This window comes from Mya arenaria, chromosome 4, assembly GCF_026914265.1.
Source record: "Mya arenaria isolate MELC-2E11 chromosome 4, ASM2691426v1".
NCBI lineage: Eukaryota > Metazoa > Mollusca > Bivalvia > Myida > Myidae > Mya > Mya arenaria.
Window position 1 is genome coordinate 81,451,430 of NC_069125.1, and position 13,010 is coordinate 81,464,439.

A 13,010-nucleotide genomic window follows, 5' to 3' on the forward strand; every position below is an offset into this window, starting at 1 on the left:
AGCATTCGACTGTCTGATTCATAATTTCTGAAAGAAGCTTGCCCTATATGTACTCTTTATGGTAACTATTGCACAGCCATCTAATATACAAAAAAGAAAACGGCTTAAAGTTGTAAACGCAGACATATTATATGGTCGAAAATTGTAGCATAAACATTTAGCTGCACCAACTTACGAGTATGTGCAATTATAATGAACATTTAATGTAGTGCCGTAACATAACATACAGATAAAACATACACGAACGCTTGCCATAAATCTTGATAAATATTTAAATACCAATATATACACTTAAAGAATGGCAGAGACGGATTAACGGTATATCGGGTCGCAGCAATTTGCAGTACTAAATGTTTGTGCCATTGCTGAAGCGTAAGGCTGAGACAGTCGGACGCTAAATACAGCTTGTGTTTCAGCACGTATTGTCTGGCAATAACCGAACAGTGTACAGGGATTTAGACGTAGAACTGCAATGCCTGTTGACGTCTTTGACGAACGGGGAAATAAGCACATCAGCCTGTTCAGAAGTCGATGGAGATATATATCGAAAACTCGTAGCGGAGTATCACTTTTTATGTACTTATAAATCAATTTCCATTATAATAGTCTGTCACGAAAGATTATACTAAAGTAAGGGAAAAACGTGTAAGTATATGCTCTGTTGTTTTTGTTTTTTAGAAAAAAAATTATTTATTAAGTATTTGTTATAAAATAAGAAATTATGTATTTACTGTGAAAAAATAGAAGATAGCTTTTCAGTATAACTCTTAGGGTTTTAACTGCCAACTTTTCTCTAAATTTTGTTCTTATTTACTTACAAAATTTAATTAAATGTGAAATATCAAAATCGAGAAAATAATGTTAACATTGTTATATACCCATTTAGTTCAGATCCATTTAATGTTACAATTTAGTTACACGAAGAAACTTACGCCTGCAGGGAAGTAAAAGTCAAGCTCCAATCTTTACAAATGATAACGTGTATTCAATTAACTCAAAATTGTTTTTGCAAATGACTTTGAATATTAATAAATTGCTTTTAAACATTGAATTATTTTTTTGACAATGAAAGTTAGATGTTATATTAATTAAATCCACGGTGTACGCGTTTTACTAACATTGATTTTAGCATAAAAATAAGAAGCAAATTATCCTCAAATGAACAAATGTATAAACGTGTATATCAAATTGTTGTTAAAAGCAAACTGATGCAATAAATTTAGATGTTAAGATCAGATACAGAAAAAACAAACAGTTTGTATCGACAAAATGAACAGATGTTCGTAAGTCAGGTATCTTGAGCCTTTGTTATAACGGAAAATTTGCGACCCTTATTGGATTATTTTGTCATTTGTTAAAAGGTGGTTGTGTTGGAATAAACGAGCCCTATTACGACTGAAAAGAAAAAAAAGGTTGAGTTTTAATTTTTTAATTTTATCTAAATGTTAATTTATTCTAATATCCATGGACGCATAAAGATAATTTAAATAATGCGCCGAATTGACTAAGTGTTAAAGTCCTGAGTCGACTAAGTGCTGCATATGTTGCTGCCGAATTGACTGGGCAAAATTATCGTTGTGCGCAATTGTTCAGCAACAATCAACGTCTGTGTTATGGAGCTAAGACTTTAAAATGCACTCTGATGCATCTGTCAACAGAGCGAGCTGTGCTAATGATGATATTTTACATCTAATTGGTTGATGGCTTAAGGTACAAAACTACATGTTTGTTGAAATGACCGTTATATAAACTCCTAAAATGATCTACAAAGTCTACAAGCTACAAACAATATAATTTTGCTTTCTGCATGTATGTACTGGCTTATTTTCATGTATAACTTTTAATATCATTCAAAATTCATATGAACATATCGTTAAAATAAATATTGTGTTGCAATAGGAATAATCCAGCAAATCATATCGAAATTGTGTATTCTCTAAAATTATAATATTGTTTGTAAGTGTAATGAACTCTCTCTAGTCTACAAGTTGTAATAGGCGATTAAAATGCGAATGTTATAAGAGAAAGGTTACCCAGAAAACGGACAGTGAAATTGAATACCTTGCTGATAAAACAGATTAAAATGTACCAAGCCTTCCAATACGGCTGACATATGATATCCTAACTGTACTCCAATTACACCACACTAGGATAGAAACTGTCAGTCAAAAATGCCGTTGTGTTGGAAATATTCGATATATATAATTTTGCTTTCTACATGTATGTACTGGCTTATTTTCATGTATCACTTTTAATATCATTCAAAATTCATATGAACATATCGTTAAAATAAATATTGTGTTGCATAGGGATAATCCAGCAAATCGTATCGAAATGGTGTATTCTCTAAAATTATATTATTGTTTGTAAGTGTAATGAACTATCTCATGTCATAAATTGGTACTAGAAATTTAACTTGCTTATTTTATAAATCAACGATAATAATCTTCGTTGAACGGTTGAGAAATCAACTATCTAAGTATTGGTCGAAAAGCAAGGTGAATATTAACGAGCGTTATAGTTAATAACTGAAAACACACAATAACGTCTGAAAGCCGCATACAGCTGTCCGGAAGTAGTTATTAGTTGTTAAGTTGAATAACAAAAAACAACATTTTGAACGACTGTCCTGTATTTTAGTTAATATAATTTCGATTTTTAAATCCGACCAATATCATTATGATTGAATACACATGTTAAGAACATTCGATCGAACGTATTTATTATTTTCTTCTAAATTAGATTGACAGTGTTGAATTCATATGTATAAGTTAATTAAGAAAAGAGTGGACTATATAAAATGCAAGTCTGTAATAACTAATGTACGGTCTAAATCGGTTACAACTTACTAATCAACGTTTTATAGTAAAGGCACTTTAAGATTGTAATCTATGCAGCAAACGTATTTTTGAACATTCAAATGTTGTCAATAAATCATTTTGTCTCAGTGAACTAAAGCTCATTTTAGATAACTAAACACATATTCATATAAACTTATAAACTGAACATACAGACACATATCTTAAGGCATTTCATTTATGTAAAAAGAAGACCTGCATATCATTCCTAAAGTTAATTTAGTAAAAATCCTTGCACATGCCGACTGAGTGAGGAATAATAACCTATGCAAACACAAAAAGGTACTCTGAATAAGGAGAGTTCATATTCCTAATCTTAAGCTATGTAACTCAATGTGTAAAGTTGAAGAAAATTCATGTTAAGTGTTGTCTCTTACAAATTAAATAATTGCAAAAGATCGACAATAACATTGGCCACTTTGGCATTAATGTTTAAGATATGTTTAAACATTTTTTCATCTTTAATAGGGTTACTTTACACTTTGTACGCAGTCAAAGCACGATTAGATGTTGCGCATTCACTTCACTTGAATAAAAAAACGACCAACTCAGGTAACCATTTTACTCAACTGAATGGTATTTAAACGATTGTTCATTTTGTTTTGTTATATTGACCTCTTAATAAACTCGCCAAATGAAAAACTGATTAGATCGCTGTTTTGTCTATTTCTTATTAAAATGTTAAATCGCACGACGTTGACAGTATTGACTTTTAGAAATATTAACGACAATTAAAGCATTTAAAATGCCCTATGCCCTTTACTTATCAAACTTATTTATCTTTACGAAAATCAATCAAATACTTGCGTCCGATCAAATGTTCATCATGTTGTAGTTGTCGCTGATTCAATCATCTTGGTTCCAAATGCACGGGATGGAAATGCACTTACAGGTAACGTGATATTTTTCTCATATAGTATTTTAATGTGCGTTAATTATTTAATTGTATCAAAATACTGACCCATTACTAAGTTTCATATGATATCTTGTTTAGCTGACTTCTAAATAAATGAGCCAAGTACAAAACTTTCTTTATATCCATGTTACTCACGGTTAGTGGTGAATTAATTCATATGATGATGTGAATGATTTCATGGATAGCTTTACTCAGTAACTACTAAATACCTTCACTTGAAATTGTATAAAATTTCTGTTTTGGGGTCATGTTGATAAGCATTGCACGTCTCGATTTTGCAAACCGTTGCTAAATTGCATCGTTTTCCATAAATGTTTTTGTTCCTTGAGCGGGCTTTATAGTAGGAATGGGCGAGAATACCACTTCACGTTATAAGAACACTAATAAACAGCATGAGACGTCGGTGTGTTGATGTTATTGAAGCGAGGGGTGGCCACACTAGATCTTGACATTGTCATAACTTTTCATTTGTACCCCTATGCTTAATATGAGGGTGTAAAATACTAGAAGCAGTTTGTATTGTCTGTACAAATGTTGGATATCAAATAAACTATGTGGTAAGTCAAATGGTTTTACGTTAAAGTTTTATTTCAGAAAATAATTTCACAAAGTAGAAGTACTGACCATACATTTTCTTCTAAGCATTGTTATATACATGCCTGTTGTTTTTATGTGATTAGAATTGTGTTTAATGGTTGATATTGGAGTTTCTGGCTATTTGCTTACCCTTTTCCTAAGATAGGAATGTTTTGTTTTTGTTTCATATATGTGTGTTTGTATCCTATCGACATATACTTTAAGATGATGGAACACCCTTTTAATATAGTACAACAAGAGTAAAACTTAAGGTTATCACTAAACTTGCCAAGGATTCCAAGAGTCGAGCAAATATCACTCAGCGCAGCCTTTATCAATCTAAAGGCAAATAGATTTAAAATGAATATTTCTTTCATGCTTTACGATGAAATATGGGGTTTTAACAGTGAAATAACAACAGTGAAAATATCAATTTGATATTTTCACTGCAAAATAAGGAGTGAAAATATCAATTTTCAGAACTACTTTTAAAATCCTTTGTTGTTACATGTACTTGCCTTGGTCAAAACAGAACACTGGACTTCAGTAAATTATGTCAAAAAATGTTAAAAAAAAAATAAAGAAATATTTTATAAATTTAAATAAATATATAATTGGAAATTAACAACTTACCGTTTATTACCGGTTATCCCGTTTATCAAACATTTTACTGATCTTTGAAGCTGAATGTTCGAACATTTGCTTTCATTCCAAACAAATTACAGACAAAAACAACTGTTCGAACATAAATAAATTTTTATAGCATCGTTCAAATGTATTTGGAATTGTTAACCGTTGTAGTACGTAAAATGAGATTCCTGGAGAATTCACACAACAATTTACAAATAGATCCGATATTTTTTACCCCACCCACATCTCAAAATGTGTCAACAAACTAGCGTGGCATTTACTCTTCTGGAAAACAAACAGTTTAAAGCGAAACAGACTGGTCTCTGACAGTAAGATGACTGAATATTAACTTACTATAAAAACACGCGTATATGCAGTCTTAAACTAAGAATAATGGTTAAAATCCAATGAGTATCCACATTTGTTTTGCTAACACATTTGACCTTCCAATTTTTCATTCTTTAAATAGCGGCGTAGTAATTTGGTTAAAATAAAGTGTTTTCATTATTTTTGGAACATTTGTGCACTAATAATACTTCATTTTTTACTGTTCATAAAGCTTTGCAATAAAAAACGAGCGAATATTTAGCTATAAGAATGAATAGCAGAGAGCTATTTCTCAGCAAACCGAAAGTAGAAAAGTTGACAGCTATAATTATGCATGAGGGGCGTCCCACGGGTAGCGGCATAAAGCCCACCCTTTTCAAAAAAGGGGGTAATTCAGAAATAAATAAAAAAAAACAAATAAAACTCCGAAAATAAGCATAAAAGAAACAGAAAATTTGTTTATTTCAGTGTAAGATCGTATTTAATTTCACTCGTGATCATAAAAAAACTACATTTTCACTCGTGGCTTCGCCACTCGTGAAAATATGTTTTTCTATGACACTCGTGAAATAAAATACGATCTTACACTGAAATAAACAAATATCCTCTATATCATATCAATAAAGAAATCAAGTTCTTTTATAAAGCCAAGATTTATACATCACCAGGCATTTTATTCCACAATAAATAATACAAATTAAAAAACAGAGACAAGCCCAGTAGCTGACAATTAAAAGAATAAACAAAACATATTAAAGTTCGTCGTATCAAAAATATATTTGTTGTATATATTTGTACCGACAAAAGGTAATTGTACAAAGCAGATAGTATAAGGAAAAGAGAAAAAAGTACATAGTAATTCAATATCGATATGCCTTGACCTGCCTCCCATATGGAAAAAAATAAACAAAGAAAATTGTATACATACGTAACCGAAGCATAGGCGTTAGACACAAATCATTTTTCTTACATAATCAAAAATTCAGCCGTAGGATGACACATTTACGTTAAGCTTTTTAAATATCAACCCCTATAAACACTTTTCTTTTACATGCGATGAATATCTCTATATTACATTTGTTGTATTTCTATAGGCCTAACTTCAGTGAATTACACGATATACATTACTTGCATGCTCCAATAGTGTAGAGTTACATTCGATTTTAACGCTCAATACCACCACCGCAATAAAACCTCGTTTATTAATTGATTTTCTTATGATCATGGCAAAGTTTGTTCCCAGGGATTTATAGGTTGATAAAAAAAAAATTATACATGCAACATAAATATGCACCAGTATATATAAAAAATACATTACACGTCGCTAAAGTCTATTTACTATTTTTTCTAGGTTAAAATGTAGTCTTAACAAATAATAGTGCGTCATTTCAATAGATTTGTCATGGAATTACTTGTATGTTAAGTAATTTAAAACAGTATTTTATATAAAAAAGAGCAAATTTAATACAAGGGATATGAAAATATCCATTATCAAATTTGTTTGGAAGATATTTTTCTTTGTTTGCACACTGAGGTTTATAAGCACTAGATTTGAATTGGAACATTTTGGGGCGGTCAGGAAACCGAGACGTTTATTGGGTGTGGCTTCGTGCCTGCAAATGGACTTTCTCGTCAGTCTGTATTGGTCTGAATTTCGTGTCCTTTTCTTAACCACGATAAACATTCCTATCCGAAAGTGTAAATGTCTGTTCGTTCACACAGTAAAATGAAATTCGTATTGTATGTGGTGCATGGCTACTTTTGTCCGGTTTATTTTGATTGCTCAATATGCATAATAACATGCTAAACATCCGTGTTGTATACGATATTATATTTAACCTTTTGTCCATACTTGATATTTTTTGAGCAATTTACGAAAAAATAATTTGGAACCATTTATTTTCTTCCATGCTTTTTGATGAAATATTGAGTGTTATCTGTGAAATAACAGCAGTGAAAACATCAATTTGATATTTTCACTGCTAATTTAAGAGTGAAAATATGAATTTTAAGAACTACTTTTTACATCCATTGTAGTTACTTCCCCTTGAACAAAACTATACACATCCCTTTCTTACCAGAAAAATTAAATTTAAAAAGGTCGCATATGTTAAAGTTAAAGATATATATGAAAATATACAACTTACCGTTTGAAAATGGTAATCCTGGTTTTCAAACGTTTTCTTGAACTTTGTAGCTGAATGTTCGAACATCGGCTTCCATACAAAACAAATAACAGAGGAAACCAACTGCTCGAACATAGATTCGATGTTATATCAGCGTTCACAAATCGTTTTGAACTATTAGTCGTCGTTAAACGTTATACGAACTTCCCGGAAAATTAACACAATAAATAACATATTAACTGATAATTCTCTTATCTACGCCAAAAATGTGTCACCAACCTAGCGTGTTTTTCAGTTTTTACCTGGAATTCGACACGTCTTCATTCGAACTAGACTGATCTTTGACAGTGACGGATGACTGAATACCCATAAAACAAAATTAACGTTATGATTAAATTACAAAATTAGCCATAAAAGAAACAGAAAATTGATCGATTTTAGTGTAAGATCGTATTTTATTTCACTCGTGATGATAGAAAACTATATTTACAATCGTGGCTTCGCCACTCGTGAAAATATGTTTTCTATGACACCGATGAAATAAAATACGGTCTTACATTGAAAACAACAAATATCCTCCATATCATTTATTTAGCAATTGTATATAGTTGTTTCGGAGTTTGGTTGTTCGAGCAAACTGAAATGTTTTGCTTGTTTCATGTCTATTATGTTTACAAGAAATATTTATTTATTGTATTATGTTTCAATTTCGCTTTGATGTTTGTGATTCAGAATATAAAGACAGTCTCGTCGTAAACTTTACATTGCCTCGAAGGCTATCAGCTATTGCCGATTCACAATGCCCGGATGGATTTTGGAACGATGATGAGCTAATGTGGAACAATTCAAAGACCAATCAATCAAGAATTACGAAATTTGAACAGTTTGTCAAAGGTACTTTTTAGCATGTATCTTGTTCCTGTACATGTCAATGTAAGAGATGTTTACGTAATGATCTTTTTGCTTAATATAGTTTCACGTAAACAACCAATTGAACACAATTCGACATGTGTTAAATTAAGTGTTAAAGTCACAACAGAGTCATGTTAATGTATAAATAGTTTTTGGTTATTCTGACTGCTGCCAAATACAAGGGTTTCTTGAAAACGAGCGCAAAGCTCGAGATTTGTATAAATTAAATGACGAGGTCATGGTGCATTTAATATTTGTAATATATTGCCAAAATACTCTGTTAACTACAGGAAAAAGCCATGTGCGCAATAATCTAAAAAGGCACTGTATTAAGGCACATAGGTACTCCTGACAGTCATATACCATGTTCCTTGTTTAAATTTGAACATAAGCTTCAATTTAAGATGTGAAACAAGAAGGCGTAGCCTACTCAGTCTGCATCAATGATGCGAATAGATTACAATGATATCCCCCTATATTCGGCACTAGTGATAGAAGTTGTCAAAACCTGATAATACAGTATAGTATGCGTACAATTACCAAACCTTTGATACATTAGGGTTTGTATATAACAACAGCGTTGTAAAAAGTTCGCGCCCTTTTTATTAAAAGTCACTACTTGATGCACATCTGCTAAGAAACTTATTCGGCACAAGTAATATAATTGACGTATTAACACAACACAGAAGAGCATGCGTAAAATTAACAAGCGTTGCGCTCTTCTTATTGGATGTCACTACCGATTAAAAATCTGCTATGAAACTTTAAACATTAAAAGAAACCATTCACATGTGTATGCTTTAATTTCGCACGAGAAATAATGATACTTTTTTGCAACTTTATTATGAATATTTAGATATATATTGGGCCAAACGAAAATATTTATGAAAAAACTATAGAAACACTGAGGATCGTCCTTGCTTTCCAACAGTGATATCTGACATAAGGGTTATTTTAAAACAATCGATAGCCAGTATTGGGCCGAAACAGCTTGTTGTCCGACTCTACTTCCATTGTCCTATACTGGGCCAAGGCCGAGTTGCTGATTGCTTGTCCAAGGCCGTTTTAACATCAACATATTATGTGACTCAGTATGTCTTAATATTAAAACAAAGAAATAATAGCGTACGTATTTAAAACTAAAACGAATTATATGTACATGTGGTGTTCAGATAATCATCAAAAGATATGAAGAAAATATATTAATGACTATCGTTGTAAAATAAAATATAGTCGTTTGTTTCCTGAAAATAAACTCATCCATCTAAACTTATAAATAATGTTGTTATCGATATTTGTTCCACAACCGTATGCACAGCAAAACAAAACTGCAACACTCTCAAAGTCAAGTAGCACTCATTACATTTTATTCTCGGGCAGGCAATGGAAAACTAATTAAATTTTAAGATGATGTAATACCTTGTTTTTTTCAGCGAAGGAATGGAATTCTAAGAAACTAGATGACCAACCTGTGTTTGTAACCGCGGCATCATCAAATCATTTCCAAGAGATTATGGAATTGTTCAACAATTTTAATGATCTACGGCAGCGTTTTAGCAGGGTCTGGGTTCTTTATTTCTTTAATTTAGGTCTATCTAAAAAGGAAGAAGAAGAGGTAAGTCTTTATGTTAATATTTTAAAATTGACACTGGCTTCTACTACTTTAAAAGTTATACATAACATAACAATCTTATTCTAACATTATTGATTCAAGTAAAGTAAGGTGTTCTTTTTTTAAAATACACTTTATGACAAATCTGCTGGTTTCAGTTCACTTTGACACTCGTACTTGCTTTATTGAATCCATTTTTTCCAGCCGAAAGTGTACAAATCCGATCTATATTTACATGAAAGCAACTTAATATTCCATATAAAGTCAACTTAATGTTTGCTAATCAATATATATTGATACATGTGTGATACAACATTGTTGTTTTGCATGTGGTATGTCTGTATTGTTTTGTATATTATGTGTCATTTTAAATGTCTGTTTGGCTTAGCCGTTTTGTGGATGCCGTGTGCAGGCCATACAATCACGCCCCGTACTCACATTTTTTGTTGCTATATCTCCAGGCACTGAGTCCGTTAGTTCTAAAGATAAATATTTCGCCATCAGTCTTATTTTGACTATCACCTTGTGCCTCTAAACAGTGTTTTTGTCTAAATGTTTGACATCAGGGCCAGTCCTTGTAGTTGTCATTTTTGTTTTGTTTTACCTTGTGCCTTCAAACAAGTTCATCGTAAAACTAAGGCTAACATGCTTGTCAGTGTCTTTATTGTTGCATCATAAAAACAATCTTATATTCCGAAAAAGCTAAACTATATTGTTGAACTAATAGCGTTCTTAAGTTCTTTACTTGTTGGAGCAATGAGTTCAGATCATTGCTATTGCCTGAAATTATACCAACTTCACATATTTCTGAACAAGATATGCGACACACATTGAACGGTTCTCATCAATTAGAATATTAAAACTAACTAACGTTTACATTTGCAATATTCTCTTTCATCATCGAATGTTTTATTCTTTGTTGTATTAAAGCAAAACTGCGTTGAAAAATGTAATGTTTAGACATACACACACCAAGACGTTACGCAAAATAAATCAGTTTCAGTTAAATTGAATGTATTTAAACTTTTGTTCTATTATATGCTTTTCTGTGACTTACAATTAATCATTGAAGAAACAGATGCTTTACTCTTTTAAACAAGTAGATTCTCCAAAATTGTATTAATTAAAAAGCTATCTCAGCACATTTTTAAGAATGGCAAAACAATATCTGATTAGTTTGTCTTTAGTATAAATTTCAACTTTGTACTTTATTTTCTGAAGAAATATATGTCCATAGCCTTTCCTGGTTAAACATTGAATCAGTTTGGCATTATTCTTGTGTGTGTGTGTGTGTGTGTGTGTGCGTGTGTGTGCGTGTGTGTGCGTGTGTGTGCGTGTGTACATGCGTGTGTGTGTTCGTGTGTGTGTGTTTGTGTGTGTCGACCATTGCATGTATTGTTTTATAATTTGTCAATCCAATCAGAGTGTCAACTTTGGATTTTCGTTTTAGGTGCGTATTATGTGTAACTGTTCAGTGAGAACGTTTCACTTCGATCAATATCCCAACCATGTTAAAAATTTAAAGGGATATGCCTTCAAGCCGTTAGTTATTCAGGTAACGATTAATTTGTGATATAAAAAGCCGATGAAAATGCAAAAGCTATATATAATAAAAATAGTTCAATTTTCGCAGAATTTTGTTTCAGGCCTAACTGAATGTATTCGAAATTATGCATTTTAGATAATTGCAAGGAAGCACAAATTTGTTGTTTGGATGGATTCTTCCACAAGATTTAAAAAAGCCGATATAAACATACTTCTTGACGAAGGAAAAAAAAGAGGTGTACTTGTTACACAAGCTGGCGGCACTGTTGCACGACGAACGTTACCAACGATGTTTCAGTACTTTAGCACGCATCCATGCAGGTTCCGGAATTTGCCTGAATTACAGAGTGGTTTTATTATATTATATTTGAATCCGTTTGTAATTCATCGAATAGTTTGGCCTTGGATTCGATGTGCCCTCGAACTTGGCTGCATGATACCGGCTGTGAATCCAGAAATATATTTAAAATGTAAAACATATGGCAATGTGTATGGTGAGTGCCATAGATTCGACCAATCAGCACTCGGCATCTTACTGTATACATCGTATGGCAAACATATAAGTGAGCATACTTTTCACTGGAATAATAACATGTATTTGTCTTTTATAAACCATTGATAATTATTGATATTTATCTTAAATATTCATGAATTATACGGCATTACTAGGTGACCTCACTAGGTGTCGTTATAAGAAAAAGCCTTAGAAGAAGATATTTATTACTTCAAGCTAATTTCATATTCATGAATGTTATTTTAAACCTATGCAAAATACATTTGGATCCGTTTTAGAGTGAGGTATCATAAAAATCAATATTTTGAAACTTTTGACATGTTCACATATTTGTAACTATTGTTTTTGAAACATTATTCTAAACATAAATGTATTATATAGTATACGATGAATTAAAGTATTGTATATAATCTGGGTTTAAACACTGCTTATTTAGATAAACAATACAAAACAAAGAATATAAACATCAAGTATAATCAAACTAGTACAAGTAAAAGCGCAGCTTAAATTAGATGGAAAATGCATTATGTTGGTAAAAATGTATTGACAGAATTGAGAACAAAGTTTAAATCTGATACAATGTCTTGTTTCTGTCGTTCTAACAACTGCTTTTAAAATGGAAAAAAAATGTTTGGTGCGAATATCGTATTTTGAAGTTTTACTTTTGGATAGTGTCAATAATAATGGATCTTATTGTTAATTGTAATGAGGTATCAATATGTGTAAATAACTGATATACACTAAACTGTAGACGTGTTACAGTGTATGAAATAAAGTAAATATAAGATTACGAGTGATTGGGAAAATAAAGAAAGGACATGTTAAGAAGTAGGTGTTTGATGTCAGGTATGTTCCAATTATGTTGATGATGAGATATAATGTGTTGGTCTGTTTGATAAATGTTTGGACACATTTAAAGATAGTCGAGTTAGTTTGGTCAATGGGCTCTATCGAGCTGACACGAAGTAGTTAAGTGTGAACGGCCTTGAGGACA

The 13,010-nt window shown here is 31.7% G+C and overlaps 1 protein-coding gene across 1 annotated transcript; it reads left to right on the forward strand.

Annotated features, from left to right (window-relative positions):
- The first annotated feature begins 2,104 nt into the window (after nucleotides 1–2,104).
- On the forward strand, nucleotides 2,105–12,808 carry LOC128232480 (uncharacterized). The gene is made up of 7 exons (XM_052946054.1): nucleotides 2,105–2,220; nucleotides 3,327–3,410; nucleotides 3,694–3,750; nucleotides 8,166–8,327; nucleotides 9,779–9,960; nucleotides 11,408–11,512; nucleotides 11,639–12,808. The coding sequence occupies exons 1-7, from the start codon at nucleotides 2,172–2,174 to the stop codon at nucleotides 12,119–12,121; spliced, it is 1,122 nt and encodes a 373-aa protein (XP_052802014.1). The 5' UTR covers nucleotides 2,105–2,171; the 3' UTR covers nucleotides 12,122–12,808.
- The last annotated feature ends 202 nt before the right edge of the window (nucleotides 12,809–13,010 follow it).